Source organism: Triturus cristatus, chromosome 1_2, assembly GCF_964204655.1.
Source record: "Triturus cristatus chromosome 1_2, aTriCri1.1, whole genome shotgun sequence".
Classification (NCBI taxonomy): domain Eukaryota; kingdom Metazoa; phylum Chordata; class Amphibia; order Caudata; family Salamandridae; genus Triturus; species Triturus cristatus.
In genome coordinates this window covers 196,177,650-196,195,797 of record NC_140580.1, presented here as the reverse complement: position 1 = coordinate 196,195,797, position 18,148 = coordinate 196,177,650, and the positions used below count along the sequence as shown (strand labels likewise).

Here is an 18,148-nt window from a genome sequence, read left to right as displayed (position 1 = left end):
CCATGTCAATCAGAGAGTGGAGAGCTTGTCACCCCACCCTTCCCAACTCATTACAGGGAGGGTGGGACCCACCCTGTGACGAGTTGGGACCCACCCTGTGACGAGTTGGGAAAGGGGTGTGGCAGGCGGGAAGCTGAGGAATCGGGTCTGCGCACACTTGACCTCAGACTGCTTCCCGCCAGTGAGTCTGCCCTCTCCACTATGGTGATGGAACTTACTGGAAGGCGGGAAGTGAGGAGTCAGACTCCTGTGATGTCACCGCTTTGTCCCTTTGGGATGATGACCAAGGGGAAAGTAGGTAAGCGTAGGAGCCCTCTTTTGCTTGCACAGCGAGCTCCACGGACACACACTTCCTGGACCGGGAGGGAGCCGAGAGGGCACGTCCATCCAAAGGTCGAGTTGCGCAATCTGCAGCTCCTGTTGAGAGAAAGGTAATGGCACAGCCGAAGGTAAGTGTGCCCAGCTCGTAGACAGGCTGTGATCTGCTAATTACACCATCACCAGGGAAGTCAGCATCCCGTGCCCTGATCTCCAAGCCTGGCTACACATGAACGCACATCCTATGATAAAGGGCAAAATAGTTACACCTTCCGTTGCCTGCGGTATCTCATTTCCAAATCAGTTATTTTAAGGGTGTCCAGTGCAACCACAGGGCAAGCTGTGTGTCAGATATTCAGGAATATGTAAATTGTTTTCATTTATATGTACCTTTTTCATCTGCGTGTAGCTCGGAAATATGAAAAGTAAACTGCCCCCTCTCGCCTGGACACAACCCTGATCTGCATTTGACACAACTGAATTTTTTCATTTTGCAAGACATCCTGACTTTTGTGCAAAGTCAGACTGCAGGCCAGCCTGTGTGACTGACTCCGGCCCAGCCCCACTCTGACAAACCAGCTACCTCCCGCCTGCAACTGAAAGAGTGAAAAGACATCCCTATATGTACTGTATTGTACTATTGGTTAGCTCCTGTAGAGGCCCGAGCGCTTTTACTGGTACTTGTTGTTGGGAAGAGAGTAGTTTCATATATTAACAGCAATGTGTATTCATGGAGCACCTTACACAGAAAGCATTTGCTTCTCAGCGCTATTGTGTTTGTTCAGTTCTGGAGGTCACATCTATAGTATCTGCAAAGTATTGCATCTAAGTGGGTTTGTAGGACACTTCTGGATTCAGGCATGAAGGTTCCATCCGGAGTATTGTATGCAAGGAATGAAGGACTGAATAACCCAAGTCATAGAAAGACGGCAGATGGTAAGGGCTTCCCTCATTCTCAGGTTCGTGGAGTGCAGGAAGACATTAGGGTGATCTCCGTGAGCATTCTTGTACACCTTATAGCGCTTCAACGGCTCTTCAGTAGTAGTAAGTGCTATATCAATGCAATAATAATGCAATATCCAAGACGCCTGCATGTGTCTTCATTCATGGCTAAAATCCCACCAAGCAGGCCCTGTATGATGTCACATTTCCAAAGGAAGTGGATACTTTCTATGTATTTATTAGGATTTATATAGCACAAACACGGGTATGAAACAGCAGAGCAGGGTGAAGGAGCAAGGGGGGTTTAGGGAGTGGATACATACATGACAAGAGGGGATTTCCAGCTAGCAACCATCATCCAGACAGCTAGGGTACTCTTTGCAGAGGAGAGTCTGCACTTTCTTTTCAAACAACATACATCCTCGATTATGTCACAATACCTGTGCAATCTTTAGATCAGTCTCTTGTCCTGACCTTCGTTCACTAGGTGAATTATTTTTATGCCATAGTAACCAACCTCAAATTGGAAAAAAACACCTGTGATTGTTGGACATCTTTGAGTGGCGTCTATCTTTGGCTAATAAAAGTATGTTTAAAATGACACCGTTTTTACTTAGGATACCAAGGTGAATCTTTTTTTTTAATTATATTTTTTTATTGCAAAGTATTTTATTAGTTTTATACACACAAATACAATAGCATTCTGTCACGGGGTTAGCCAAATTTAGTATGTATACAGTGGTTACAGGTACTTTTAGGTAAGACATCTGTTTTAGCTAATCCCCTCTTACATTGACTTGCTGAGAAGATTAGGCAAAGGCTGATAGAAAGAGAGAAAGAGAAAAGAAAGAGGTGAAAGGGAGATATGAGAGGGGCTCTGTGGGACTGAGATTAACAGGAGTTTTAGTCACGTGACCGATCTGACACCCCACCAGTTGGCATATGATGGGAGTGGTGCAAGTCCCACCAATGTCGCTTTGGCCCGTGGTGGTAACCTCCGGTTCGCTCTGCCCTCCCCTGCAGGGAGGGGAGGAGGGTGCCGGATTGGCTTCAAGGGGGTTCATAAAAGTCAAGGTACGTATCGAGTGACTTCCACATCCCCCTGGTTGCTGGTCTCCAGGGTGAGTTCTGCAACGCAATGTTATCTGCACCCCTGAGGTACGTCACACAGTTGAGCCAGCCCTTGTATGAGGACTTAGTCATGTCCTTCCAATTGTTGAGGACCATTTTCACTGCTGCAGTGAGAAGCAGGTCCAGTAGGTCCTTATCATGCTCTGATCTTAGTGCTGTGGTCATGAATGCTGTGGTGAGGGTGGAAAATTCAGTTATTAGTGTGCAGCCCAGTATGTTATTTATGAACCCAAAGATTTTCTCCCAGAACTTTTTAAGTGATGGGCAGTAGTAGATAAGATGTGCTAGGTCCCCCTTTTCCTTGCTACAGTTCCAACACAACTCATCTTCTCTAGGGTTAGTGAGAACAATCGAGCTGGACACAGAAGGCTTTGTGAAGTAGCCAGAATTTAGTTTGTGCTTGTACCGGGGTGATTTTATTATGTGAGGCAGAGGTCCACAATGTCGCCTGTTCTTGCTCATTAAGTGGGCCATTGCCTTGTTTTATCCAGTAGTTAGTTGCCTTGTCATACATTTTGGTGGTGTTTGGGCGTAGGAGTTTGTAGAGGTGTGATACCTGATGACCAAGTCTGTTGATCTTTGCCAAATACCATGGGATTGACAGTTGGGCTGGTGATAGCTTGGCTTTAGATAGAGCTGTTCTGATTTTCTTTGACGGCAGGTACTGAAGGGACTCGAAGCAAGGCTTTCCTTGAGCACAGCCTCACCCTGTGGCTTGATTCTTGGTTTAAACTTCTCAGTAAATGGTTGTGGGGTCACTGTACTGTAAGTAAATTGTTGTGGTGTTAAACACTCCCATTGGAATCCAGACATCTGCCCTCTAATTCTTGCCCAGACACTCGGAAAAAAACAACAACAAAAAATGTATAATTCTGAGCAAACTATGTCATATCCCTAGAACACATATGGGAAATATGTTTAATATAGCAACATATACAATATATGCAATAAAAAACTGTGCTCTAAGGATCCTAGTACAGCTTCTAAACTAAGAGTCAGCAGCAGAGAATGGGTGGGTACATTATTGCATTTCTAAGAACTTCCTTATTGGTAGGGGTATTCATCAAGGGTGACCTTTCCGCTCTATCCCTGGAACCACTGGCAGGCTGGTTTAGACAGTACCACTCACAGAGGCACAGCATGTCCATCAAAAAGTGTTTCTTTCACTGTATGCAAATTACACCCTAATCATAGTTAAACCCCACAAAAAATCTTCTGCACTCAGAGAAATATTAAAATATGTGTCCTACTCTTGAATATAGATACATTGGGATAAGACAATGCTTTTCCCACTCTCCCAATACTAAACAACCTATCACCGAATGCCTATTAGGCTGGTGGGCTACCGCAGTAAAATTTTAGATGTATGTCATTTGTTTTATTTATCTGGGTTTATCAGAGAGAAACCAAAATACCGGTCAGGTGGCACACTATGGGAATCAAAGAAATGTATTTTACATGTTCCCTTTTAGAGAGCTCCCACTTATTTCATCCCACTTAAAGACCTATCTGCACATATTTTTATGACTGGTCGCAACCAGCAGCTGTGGGTGCTTCTGGACACCTGGTTAAAGCATTTTTCCAAAGTAGATGCTGTATGTAGTGCGAGACACTTTAAAGGACTAAAATTGTCCCACTGTACAATTTTCACTATACAGTAACCGTTTAACATTATCAATGCAGTAACATATGGGGCAGTTTTTTATGCGTTTATTAATTTCAAGACTATACGTTCCTACTGCTTTATAAGCCTTGCTTTATCACTATATTAATTTGCTTTAAAATACACCGTTTGCTTATCTTATTATTTTTTCTCAGGAGGAGAACCCACCCTGACCCCCATGTTTGCCCATTAAACTTGCTCGCGTCACTCGCTGTATAAAAGTCATACCCAACTTTTACGCCACAGCATGTTCAAATGTCACCAGCCGCCACTTGAGAATAGGAAAGATTCGATTTCAGACTTCTCCAGCCTATAACTGCTATGGCACATTCCTTTCACAGGATGCTCTGTCCACGAAGGGAGCGTGTAAAAAATCAGGCTATTAAGCTGCTGGGAGGGCGAAAGGTCACTGTGTTGATTTGAGCACAGTCTCAGCCACCACAAGCTCCAACCAACACTGTTTCATCGAAGAACCTCTGGCTCACTGTTGGTGGTGTAAGAACAAGGAACACACACAGTAAATAAACAAAACAACAGGAAAGTTCGGAGAAACGTAAGAGCTTAATAGCCCAATTAATATCAGATGAGCAGATACAGATGGATAAAACTGCAGATAAGTCAAGAAAAAGTGATTTAGAAATCACAATGTAAAGCAAAAATTTGTTGTAAAGCTTATTGGTAAAATTTCCCTTAAAAGCAAAGTACAATCTTATTCTGCAAGGACGAATACAATAGGCAGGAGAGCATTCATGTTCGCACCTTGAAGGACGCATTGAGCCTCCGCTAGAAAAAATGAATGTGTTTTATCTCACATTCAGCAAAATATACCTCATTTCAGAGGAGATGTTCTTGCTTAAAAGTATATAGGAAAACAAAATCTTCAGGACTGGTTCCTCAGTGAACATCCTTGGTTTCAAGTTGCAGGCAGGCTCTTCACAAGCCCAGTACACGTTCACAGCAAAATGTCCAGTTCCAATTGGGCTTTCTGTTCTAACCAAAGCAAGAGAAAAGGCAAGACGAAATGATAATTTGTAATTGATCCCCCAAGTTTCAGGAAGTTCACAGTTGTCTTCTTTCGGTACCTTCTCCACCCTTCAGCCATAGTACCAGCATTCCACTGGGGACAATAGGCTTCACTGGCATGACACAAACCTTTGTATAATTGAAGGTTCCTAAGAAGCTGGCACTAATAGCCCATGGGCAACATTTTTTTACCTAAGAGTTTCAATACATATCTGAATATAAGTGTACAGACACTATTGCCAGGCAGTCTGGAATTCTTCAATTCAGTAGAAGGGAAGCCTCATTTTCTTCCTCTAGGCCAGGCAGTTCTCTACTGAGAGTGGATCTAACAGGGCACATGAAAGGGCAAACCCAGTGAGTGTTTGGTAAATAACCTGTGAGGGGACCTGACTGAATTTTATAGGTTTGCTATTCTTATGCTTTGCTTCAAAGTGAACCAAGTCCTGTTCTAGGGATAGGCCTTTAGGCTAACCCAATCCATAATCCATTTTATCTCGGAGTTCCAACAGAGAAGATTTGATATTTGCATGTGTTCATCTGTCCATGTCTCCAGGCCTTCACATTTACTCCCAGTAAGTAACTGGAATAGGAATTCTCAGCTCCAGTACATGCCTGCTCCAGTCCTTGGGTGGCTTTTGACTCCTTACATCTGGGGACAGTCTTCCAGCACTGTTCTGAAGAGAAGATTCTCAAGCAAACATAGCTGGAAACCATGACACTCATTCTCTCTCCATTCTTGGACCTGCTGTGTGTAATTCCTTCAAAGTGCAGCTTTCTTTCAGCACTGTTGATTTGATCAAACAACAACAAATGGTTCCAACATTGCAGGTAATAAACATCTGACTGCAATGTACTTATCACACGAGAATGTCCATACATTTCAAATGTGTGCTTGATCAAATGTATTTATCAAAAGTAACCAAATAAAGGTTTTAATCAACTTTTTACATTGGAAACGATTACTGCAGCCTTCCTATAGGAAACATGCAATTGTAAAAGCATATTACATCTCTGTACCCGTGGCACTCTGACACCACATATCAGCCCTTTGTTCAGCTGTGCAAAACCTTTGTGTGTGAGTTCACACACAGTTGTTTTACAAAAATGGTAGGTTTGAAAGCTTCAAAGTAAAATGGCGGTCTTTTAATGCAGAAATATTGTTACTGAGGTCTGGATCTCCGCGGTTTCACCGAATAATAAACTCAGACATCCGAAATGATCAAAAATCGAGGAAATTTAGCAAAAAGATAGACTTCCTGGTAGTGCTACAACTGGTGGTAGAAAATAGTTTGCTGCCAAGGTTGGATATTAACAGTAGGTATAGGCTGTGACAGAGAAGGAGACTTTAAGTCCACCTGCTCACCCTCTTGGTTGGAAGCAGTAGTGGAACCATTTCCTATTACCACAACTGCCACACCTGCTGCCCCTATAAATAAAAGTTTGTGCTTTGAAATTTCGCAAGGCTTGCAACGTTTGTTTCATAAGCTGAGTTTTGACTCCTCTGACTTTGAAATTTATCTCCCCTAGCTAGAGCACGATAATAAGACTTTCAAAAGCAATCCTCATCTCAATTAAAGATGCACATCTTTCATAATGCCTACACTTCTAAGAGTACAAATATATGCATCCTTTTTTAATCAAAGTTTTCAAATGTATGCGGGGAAAGCTATATCACAAATCACCGTGTTGCCTATGGACTCTCCCGCAGGGACTACCTCCATGTGTGCCAGCGGTTCATAATATCCGGTTGATTGATAATGTGTCCGATATGCTGATTTTTAGGTCTCGCCTGACCCAGCGCATGTGCTGGCCTGGCGAGACTTATTGAGAGGGCTCCAAAAAGTGCAAACCAGGCCAGCCTAGAGCTACAGTGCATGTGCGCAGCCGCGCGCGCCTGCTTTACCGCGATTACTTTCACTTTCGTGGCCACACGGCCGCTTTGCATAGCCAATAGGTCTCGCTTTTGGGACCTTATAAGTATTTAGTTATGCAACTGTTGCATGGCTAAACACTTATAAGGTCCCAAAGGCGAGACCTATTGGCTATGCCAATGCTTGTTTTCAGGGCCGCAGGGGAAGTTTTACTTTTGTAATCCACCTGCACATAATGTTTACAGGGCATCTCATAACCAATATCATAGCCCCGTGTTGGTCAGTATCAGTTTCCATACCTGTGTCAAGTAAGACTTGTCAAATAGGACATCATTAGTCAGTGAGTCACTTACGGTAAGTGGCTTACCGTAAGTGACTCTCTGACTAATGATGTCGCATTTGACATGAGACAACGCGTTTCCACCCACTGCGATACGGCCATTGCCCGTGCCCTGTTATCCAAGACATTACCAGAAAAACTTTAGGCTGCATTCCAGGAAGCTTCGTGCTCTGTTTGGCTACCGACGAGCATCTTACATGAAAATCATTTTTTTTGTTTATTAGGTAGACAAATGTTGCTGCAGTCTCTGTTTCATGGTAATGTAATGGTAGAGGATCCCATATTAAAGTTTTAACAGAGCCTTGCGATGTCTGCCGTCTACATATTTGCTGAACCGACAAGGTAAGTTTCCTTTCTGGATTAAAAATTTCAAAAAGTGTCGAAATAGTAACAAAAATATTGGGAACACTTAGGGCCTGATGTGGAAAGTTATTTTGCGGTTGCAAAGTCTGCAATTCGCTTAATATAATTTGCGACCACAAAATACAATTCACTATAAACAAAAGCAACTTTAGAGTCTTAAAATTCCTTCTGGCTCAGTAAAGGGCTTTCATGACCCTGTCCAAATCAAAAACAGGAGGGTGAGTGAAAAGGGGAGTTCCCCCTCCCACCTGCGACTTAGAGAGAAATGTTTCAATGGATTTTGACAACAACTGAAGTTGCAAACAATTGCTTGATTACCTACACCTCAAAGGAGGTGTTATCTGATTCACAAGTGGCAGGGCCGGACTGGCCCTAGCGGGCACCGGGCAATCCCCCGGTGCGCCGCACGGATGGGGGACGGTTTTGGGCCCCTGGGGGACGTTTTTGCAGCATAGCTGCAAAATCGGCCCTGTAACAAAATCCGCCAAAAACCGGCCCTGGCAAAGAGCTCGGCGGCACTCCTCCTCCCCCACCCCCCTGGGGGGGAGATGGGGCCCGGCCGAGCACTTTGCCAGGGCCGGTTGTGGTTCCCAGTCCGGCCCTGACAAGTGGGAATCTAACCCTTGTGCGACATCTTGACGTTTGGGAATTGTCACTGTGGCTTTGGAGAAGCAGGCAGCAGTCCAGAGCAGCAGCGCCTGCTCTCCCTGGTGTCTTCACAAATGGGAACTTTTTTTAAGCAGCACCAGTCAATTAATGAACATAGGCGTCTTTTAAAAATACATGTATCCCATTTGGGAATACAAATACTGTGACAGTGGTCTGCTGTATTTGTGGTATTCTTTTGACATGAATATCATTGAAAATATCGCAATTACACACATTTTCTTAATTATCATTAATTTCGCACTCAAATCCTCCTGCACGAGCACTGGAACAATTAAATTAGTGAATGCGAGCAGCTGTTAGCTGCTGCTTTTCATGTTCATTTGAACTATTTTCTAAGCGCAACATGCATTCTTTGGTCCATTTTGATGCAAGGGTGCATTTTGCACTAAGAACATAGTGCTAAATGCTGAGATAGGCTCCTCTCGTTATTGCGCAATTTTGTTGTAATTTCCTGGAATCATGCTACAGCAAATTACATGAGTTACTCCCACCCGTACTCTTGCTACGCCATTAAGAAAGTCCAGGCTGCTCTGGAAGGGATCTCAAAGAACCTGTCAGAGCTACCATGGAAAGCAGGTACCACAGATTCTATGATAGAGGAAGTGAAGGCACAGACAGTGGTGGGATTGGATAGCAGGAGGCCACTTTTTTTTTGTACACAACATTTGAGTAAAGAAGAGAGGAGTGACTACATTATGTATGGCTTTCCCAATACCACTTTGCCCCTGCGTAGCAGTTTAAAGCAGAGGCAGATGATATTGTGGGCAATACATAACGTAAAATTAGAGATCGATAAAAAGTGGATTATGGGGATGTTTTCACCTGGGGTTCTAAGTGAAGTCATAGACAATTCAAGCTTCACACTTATTGCCTATTTGACGTCACTTAGAACCTCTCCGTGAAAAGCATCCCTGTAATTCACTGTTTCCCATCTATTATATGGCCTTATAGCCCACTGTCAAAGGCTATAACTGTTGCTATAGGCCCTGAACCCGGCGGTCCAGGGCTATGATGAGGGAAAGGTCCTTTAACAACCTGTATAGCCCGAGGCAGAAGGGCTATTAAGACACTCCACCCACTGACGATAGAATGCTCAAAATTTAAAAAGGGAAAACAGAAAGACAAACATTGAAATGTGAATCAGAAGGCTTATATCAGCCATTTTAAGCCCAGAGTTACCCGGTTGGCTTTAATGGAGCTCTTAACATTCCAATGTTCTTATTCTATATATATTCGGCCTCTTGTGAGGCACCTAGGGGCTGATTACGAGTCCGTCCGCCATCGTAGCGGTGTTTGGGACCGCCCACCAGACATGCGGCGGTCCCACCACTGCGATTAGGATGCGCCCGCCATACTGGCGGGCGCATCCAGGGCTTTTAAGATTGTGCTTGCACTGCACTGCACTGCACTGCACTGCATTTCCCTGCACTACGTGGCAGGCACCACGGGGTGCCTGCCACTTGGTGCATGGAAATGCAGGGGGGTACCATGGGCACCCCCAGCGCAGCGACACCCCCCCCAAAAAAGGGGGGCCCGCAACGGGCCCCCAAACCCCGCCTGCCTTTCCATGGCGGCATCGCAATGTGTTTAATTTTGCACTAGTGATTCTATTTTTATGCGTCATGTTAGCAAACATGCTGTCTCTTTCATATGAACACTCTACGCACCAATGATTTAAGTGGTTTGTGGGAAAGGTGATGGTGTGACCATGCATTATAAGGAAGGCAGTACATGACAAGGCAATTGCAAGTCACCTCGCAGTTCCATAACCTTATAAAGGAACTCCACCTTTGGCCTCATTCCTCAATATGGTCATTGAACTCTTTAGTGATTTGCAGTATCATTACAATGTACAGCAGGCGATGCATTGTCATATATATAATATCACAATGTCCATCTGATCTGAAATTTGTCTATGAACTGCTCTTGATTAAGAGTTTTGAGAAATGGAAAGCAAAGTTTTGCTAATGTGTTGCAAGCGGAAAGGCAAGGGAGGAAGGGAGCCAGCTAAATGAATGGAGATACAAACAGTGGCAATGCCAAACGTGTTTGGCTTTAAAGGGGTGTTGAATGTAAATAGCATAGGAATGAATATGTATTTGTGCGGAAGTAAAGAACTGTAGAATAATATTGTTTTTGTTTAAAAGGTCAGGCAACAGTTGCACTGTCAAGCCAGATCTAAACATCCATGTAAGTTAAAGACTGCCCCCCTCCATCTGTGCTGCTGACAGAGAAAAACACCATATTTTATCTAGCTATCTATGACACTGTAATACTATTAATGTCATGTCTGTGCCCTGGAAGTTCAAAATCAGGCTGTTGATAAATGAACAAGATGACCACAGCTGTGTGGAGGGCACGCGCATTTTTGTTGAAGCAAACAACTTCTGCCCAATCAAAACATGCCCTTCTGGCTCCAAACATGTAAGCAGAGCCAAAGCCCCTCTCCAGTGATGCTCATATAATTGTCTTGCGACTAGTGCACTGTCAAAGCAGACCACAACAAAGGATTTGTAAAGCACAACTGTGACATTGAAAGTAATCCTGATACTTGAGTTTTAAAGCAAGTTAGCAATTGGGAATCAAGGGGCATATTTACAACGAGGCGATAAAAAATTATCGCCGCTTTAGCGACCGTTTTCGGCCGAAAAGCGGCGATAATTTTTTTGCTATATTAGCAAGGTCACGCTAACGCGTGAAACCTTGCTTTAGCGTGGGGATTTCTAACGCCCATCTTTGCATCTCTAATGAGATGCAAAGTGGGCGTTCCTGACCTGGCATGACAGGAGAAATGTCGCTAAGCGACATTTCTCCTATCATCAAGCCCCACGCTATGAAGCATAGCGTCAGGAAAAGTAGCGATAACACCTGTTATCGCTACTTTCCTAACACCTGCTTCAGGACTGACTTAGCCATGATATCCTATGGAAGGTGGATATCATGGCTAAGTTTGTGAGTCTCTATCAACCAGCTAACGTGACATTATCGCTGGGTTTTCAGCGATAATCTCACGTTAGCCAGTTAGCGTGAGGATTTTTATCGCTATTGAGATAAGCGTTGCTAATAGCACGCTATCTCAGCGATAAAAATCCACGCTAGCCGGCAATGATTATCCCAGCGCTAAGTGCGCTTTGTGATAATTATCGCCGGTTGTTGTTGATATGCCCACAAATAGGTTTGAGGAGCAGCATATTAGACAAAAACCAAGTATGTGGCATCCACTGGCTACCTAGTATTGGTGACAAACTACTGCAAAACAGTTGCCTTTGTGTGGTGTTTGGAGAGCGGCATAGGAGCCTCAATTCTATTTTCACTTAGGTGCAAAAACTGTATTTTCCATTCCTGTCTCACAAAGTTTTGTTGATAAAATTCTCCTTCGCCATTGGCACTGCTTGTTCAAATGTTTTTATTTTTGGCCTTCGTCAGTAATTGATTTCAATGGTGTCTTCACTGGTCATTTTGTAAATTCTCCCGATTGGGCCTTTTTAAAAGACGAGCATAGAGGTGTAATAAAAGTGTCCACTTCATGAGGAAATGTGGTTTGTTTGTGCCTGCTTCTGCCAGCGCGGCGCCTGGTCTCACTGGCGTTCTGTCTCTTCTCCTCCGCAGGTCGGTGGCGGGGCTCGATAAGGAGGCTGACCTTGTGCACATGGAGGCGCGCACTACTGACGGACGTGAGTGTTCAACCTTAACAATAATAAAACCACCCCAGGCGGGATACACGCATTCTCTTTTTATGGCCGCGAATTCATTTCAGATTAACATTTTAATTGACAAGGAAGATGAAAGATGTGCGCTTGACTTTTAGCATCGTGCAGTCTTACTGCGACTTCCGTAATTTCGGAGGAAGGCAGTGTTTCCCCAAGAACGGGCCCGTGGTTGCTGCATCTGAATAAAAAAGAACATTTTAGCTGCAGTGTAATACCTTAAAGCATGAACACGCCTGTGTATATAACCTGCTGTTTTTCACGAGCTGTCCTTTGCTTCTGTTGTGTCATGTTTGATAGTGAAATATTACCGCCGAGACACCATTATTCCGCCTCTCTCCTGGGGGGACACGCCGGCACGTGTCGCAGGATGTCTCACAAATCTCTGCTTTGCTTAATGGGATCCGATACTTTGCAACACAGCACAATGGGGTCAGTGCGGACGGAAACCGGATTAATGTGCTGCTTCCTAATGCTGCGGCGGGAAATGTTGAAATGTTTCTAATATACCGGAAGTGGTGCAGGAGAGGCCGGTGTCCTCTCTCCTTGGTGTTTTTTTTTTATGTTCAAAATATTTTATTGAAATTTTATAATGAACATCAACAACATAGTCATACAAAAATTATCAAATTCATTCCAATAGAAAAGAAATTGGTCATATTCTTATAAACTTAAAAGGAGGGGGGGGAGGGAAACATCTCCTTGGTGTTTTGAGGATACAGTTAGGCTCTGTGGTAGTTGCATGTGCTAGAACTGCTGGATATGCTAATACTCCAACAAATAGGAATGCAGCAAGGACATCCAAACACAGAGGGTCACTGCGAAAGGAGGGTAAGTCCTGGTGAGCCGCTAGACCGCTGCTATGTGAGCCCCACTGATGCCTTTGTCCTGACTTTGCTGAGTTCCTTCATCTTGGAGACCATTAGGTGTGCAGTGCCACTGAAGCGTGCCCGCAGCACCAGAGGTTGCATGAGTAACACAGAGTACATATGAATGACACAGAATAAGCGTGTGTGTGTGTCTGCAGTGTCTGTATAAACACAACAGAATAGGGGGTCTATTGGTAGACAGCACAAGATTAAAGAAAAAGAAAAGTAGTGTGTGAAATATCAGACCCATACATAGTCAGAGCAGAGCACGGAAAACCATCAAACCGACTCAACCAAAGAGACCAAAGTTGAGAGCAAAGTCACCTCTCACGATCAGTTTATATCATATGGTCTCCACCAAGAGCCGAGGTATGCCTCTTAGTCATAGAGACTTCCTCGTTAGTGTAAGGCTCTCTTGCTCATATGGGTTGATAAAGAAAAGTCCAAAAGTCACGTGACAGACTGTGACCACCAGACAGAAGAAGTGCAGTGCAAAGGAAAATGTGAAGTTTAAAAAGAGATTGTGTGAAGAGTACGATATAATTCACTCATTTCTACACATCTCAATTAAAAGGGTGTGTGAACAAAAAATATATACCAAGCAGTGCCAACTAGTCACTGTTGAATGAGGGTCAACATGTTTCAGCCTTCACGGGATTATGGCCCAAGGCTTTCTTCAGGACCTATAAGAATTAGTGCTACTGCATTCAAATTGATGGATTCCAAAAGGTGAAAATATAAAGTGTGAAAACTTAGCAAAGGAAGAAGTAATCAATACAACCTCACTTTGTCCTAATCCTCTATATCACAGGGTGCTAGCATCACCTGAGGAGAAAGGACAGTTAGCACACATAGTAGACCAATTCAGAAAAAATGTGCCGTCTATATACAAGCAAATTTAACATAAAAGTGCCTGGTTCATTGCTATAAAAGAGAGAACGCAATGCTTACCCAACGTGATCAGGGATTGCACCTCACCTACCCTGGAACCTGGCTCAGGTTAATGAGGCCCCGCTCTAAATCGTGGGTAAAGAGAAACAAAAACAACTTTTTTTTGTATTATTCATTTTATAATTAATTAAAACCACATTGGAACAACAAAGAGCCAAAATGTACTCCTAGTTGTTCAAATGCGTTACGTGAAAACGTAACGAACTCCTAACCCCCAAAAAGTGTTCTCCCATGAGTGCAGATAACCCCTCTCAGTAAATCAACTCCTTGAAGTGATATTGTTATTACAGATACAAAATATATAGGCTGGCTAGTATCTCTGGCTAGTAAGAGACCAGAGCAAATCATCATCTGTCTCTTTAACAACTACCGAAAAAATGACAGCCATTCTACCTAGTTGTGATAATCAGGTGTCTTAGTTCTAAAGAGTAAGGCGCGCTTGTAAGCATGCCTCATACGAACTCTCCTCAAAACTAGTGAGCGAAAAGGAAACAGAAAAGACCGAGATTAGGGCGCTCGGTTAGCAGCAGCACAACTCACCTGTCCGTCGTTGCCCCTGGCTTTCCTAAGCAGGGTGGGAGGCAACGAACCGGAACCGGGAGTGTGTTCAAATACTCTCACCACATAGGGCACGCCTTACGCTGCGTATCAGGAGACTACGGCGGCCGCCGTGTCCAAATAGATAGAACTACAGAGAAAATGGCATGCCTCATGGGAGATGTAGGTTAAAAGCTATCAATGTATTTTGAAGATTCACGCCTTCCGCTGCATGGCTGGAAACTACGGTCGGCAACAAGTCTAAATTAGTGGAACTACAAAAAACGGCATGCCTCATGGGAGATGTAGTTGATCGCTGTAAATGCGCTTTAAGATTAACTACGCGCAAAGCCTGAAAACATACAGACCACTGTAGATACGGGGTAGCCTTTGCATTTAACCCTCGATCAACTTGCCAAGCTGCAGTTTTGCTCTATGTCTATTCCAATCTCGAACAGATCCGAGAGACCCAAATCAATGCCATCTACTGCTCGGATGTCAAGTCCCATTCTGGATGGGCAAAGTCAATGATAGCGTTACAGTGAGAGAAAAGCTCATTATGTATACTCTGCTTTCTGGGTGATGTACTTAGTGCACGTCATTTCCACTGGACAATACTGGAGAAACCGATCATTCCACAACACGTCAGTGATATCTCCAGGTTTTTGTTCACCAAAGAACAAAAATGGGTCCATAGGCTATGTTGTGACACATTGGGTTTAAACGATGATATTCCCTGGACGAGTATCCAATACTAAGGAGGGGCGTTGCACAACTGTGCGGTGCATTGGTATGAGGCATCGTGGCATTCCGGGTCTAACGTTTATCACTTTTGTCACAATGGATGATGAACTAACCTCGGCCCGTCGCTACACCAATGTGTTTACCTCTGGGACTTTGATAGGGAACACTAGTTGTGAACTACTGCAACAGTAACAGGGCAGAGCCTACAAACCATTGATTTCTGCGGGACAGCAGTATGCAAATGAGTCTTTTACAATACACCACACTACCCACCAAGCAGAGAATGGGAACACTAGATGTTAACTACCACAACTAAATTCAAACTAATAGAGATGAGCTTACCTATTACTAAACCTTTGCGGTATACCAGCATGAAAATAAGCGGTTTATAACACATGACGTGCACTAAGTTCATCACCCAGAAAGCAGAGTATACATAATGAGCTTTTCTCTCACTGTAACGCTATCATTGACTTTGCCCATCCAGAATGGGACTTGACATCCGAGCAGTAGATGGCATTGATTTGGGTCTCTCGGATCTGTTCGAGATTGGAATAGACATAGAGCAAAACTGCAGCTTGGCAAGTTGATCGAGGGTTAAATGCAAAGGCTACCCCGTATCTACAGTGGTCTGTATGTTTTCAGGCTTTGCGCGTAGTTAATCTTAAAGCGCATTTACAGCGATCAACTACATCTCCCATGAGGCATGCCGTTTTTTGTAGTTCCACTAATTTAGACTTGTTGCCGACCGTAGTTTCCAGCCATGCAGCGGAAGGCGTGAATCTTCAAAATACATTGATAGCTTTTAACCTACATCTCCCATGAGGCATGCCATTTTCTCTGTAGTTCTATCTATTTGGACACGGCGGCCGCCGTAGTCTCCTGATACGCAGCGTAAGGCGTGCCCTATGTGGTGAGAGTATTTGAACACACTCCCGGTTCCGGTTCGTTGCCTCCCACCCTGCTTAGGAAAGCCAGGGGCAACGACGGACAGGTGAGTTGTGCTGCTGCTAACCGAGCGCCCTAATCTCGGTCTTTTCTGTTTCCTTTTCGCTCACTAGTTTTGAGGAGAGTTCGTATGAGGCATGCTTACAAGCGCGCCTTACTCTTTAGAACTAAGACACCTGATTATCACAACTAGGTAGAATGGCTGTCATTTTTTCGGTAGTTGTTAAAGAGACAGATGATGATTTGCTCTGGTCTCTTACTAGCCAGAGATACTAGCCAGCCTATATATTTTGTATCTGTAATAACAATATCACTTCAAGGAGTTGATTTACTGAGAGGGGTTATCTGCACTCATGGGAGAACACTTTTTGGGGGTTAGGAGTTCGTTACGTTTTCACGTAACGCATTTGAACAACTAGGAGTACATTTTGGCTCTTTGTTGTTCCAATGTGGTTTTAATTAATTATAAAATGAATAATACAAAAAAAAGTTGTTTTTGTTTCTCTTTACCCACGATTTAGAGCGGGGCCTCATTAACCTGAGCCAGGTTCCAGGGTAGGTGAGGTGCAATCCCTGATCACGTTGGGTAAGCATTGCGTTCTCTCTTTTATAGCAATGAACCAGGCACATTTATGTTAAATTTGCTTGTATATAGACGGCACATTTTTTCTGAATTGGTCTACTATGTGTGCTAACTGTCCTTTCTCCTCAGGCGATGCTAGCACCCTGTGATATAGAGGATTAGGACAAAGTGAGGTTGTATTGATTACTTCTTCCTTTGCTAAGTTTTCACACTTTATATTTTCACCTTTTGGAATCCATCAATTTGAATGCAGTAGCACTAATTCTTATAGGTCCTGAAGAAAGCCTTGGGCCATAATCCCGTGAAGGCTGAAACATGTTGACCCTCATTCAACAGTGACTAGTTGGCACTGCTTGGTATATATTTTTTGTTCACACACCCTTTTAATTGAGATGTGTAGAAATGAGTGAATTATATCGTACTCTTCACACAATCTCTTTTTAAACTTCACATTTTCCTTTGCACTGCACTTCTTCTGTCTGGTGGTCACAGTCTGTCACGTGACTTTTGGACTTTTCTTTATCAACCCATATGAGCAAGAGAGCCTTACACTAACGAGGAAGTCTCTATGACTAAGAGGCATACCTCGGCTCTTGGTGGAGACCATATGATATAAACTGATCGTGAGAGGTGACTTTGCTCTCAACTTTGGTCTCTTTGGTTGAGTCGGTTTGATGGTTTTCCGTGCTCTGCTCTGACTATGTATGGGTCTGATATTTCACACACTACTTTTCTTTTTCTTTAATCTTGTGCTGTCTACCAATAGACCCCCTATTCTGTTGTGTTTATACAGTCTTGCTATGGGGATTAGAATTTGGGCAGGTCTTTTAATATCTCTCCCTTAGACCCTTTATCCAGGTGGTAGTTTTGATGTCTGCAGTGTCTGCACATGTGAGTAAATTAGTGAATGACTGACTTTGTGTATGAGTGGTCATGGCACCAATTGGTGACAATTTTATGAAAAAGTACAGCCTCTCAAAGTGTTATTTTTGTAAACCAGAGACCATGTTATGCAAGACATAAAGTTGTTCCAGACGGGTTGATGACTCCCCATCCACTTACATTTTAATAAAAGGCCTAGCAAGTAGGTAAGGGCACATGATCATGAGCTTGGTGTGGTACCCGATGATAAAGCGTGCCTTACTCGGTGGATGAAGGTTCATCATCCTGTTGGGAACGGCTGGCTGTGATCATGCACAACATATTCTGTGACTTTACAAAAAACTAATACTTATACAGACTGTCCTTGTTTCAATAAACATTTTGATTTAGGGAGGATGCTCAGCCTGCTGCTCCCTTTTTGTGAGGTTTCTTCTCTCCCCATTTATTTTCCACTAATTGAGTGTGAATGTGTGCATCCCTCAGATCTTTACAGTAGGGAGTGACTGTGCATGAAAGAGAGAAAGTGCGTGCAAGAGAGAGATAAAAAGGGAGATAGAGACGTGTCTTCTTTAACACTCAGTAAGTCACACTTTTCGCAACAATTCTA

General features: G+C 43.6%; 1 protein-coding gene across 1 annotated transcript in view; it reads left to right on the top strand.

Annotated features, from left to right (window-relative positions):
• The window catches only part of SORCS3 (sortilin related VPS10 domain containing receptor 3), a 2,496,310-nt gene that overhangs the window by 1,715,040 nt on the left and 763,122 nt on the right, over positions 1-18,148 (top strand). Inside the window, exon 6 of the mRNA XM_085603452.1 lies at positions 11,930-11,994. Coding sequence (XP_085459578.1) covers positions 11,930-11,994 — 65 coding nt within the window. The remainder of the gene's footprint in view (positions 1-11,929; positions 11,995-18,148) is intronic.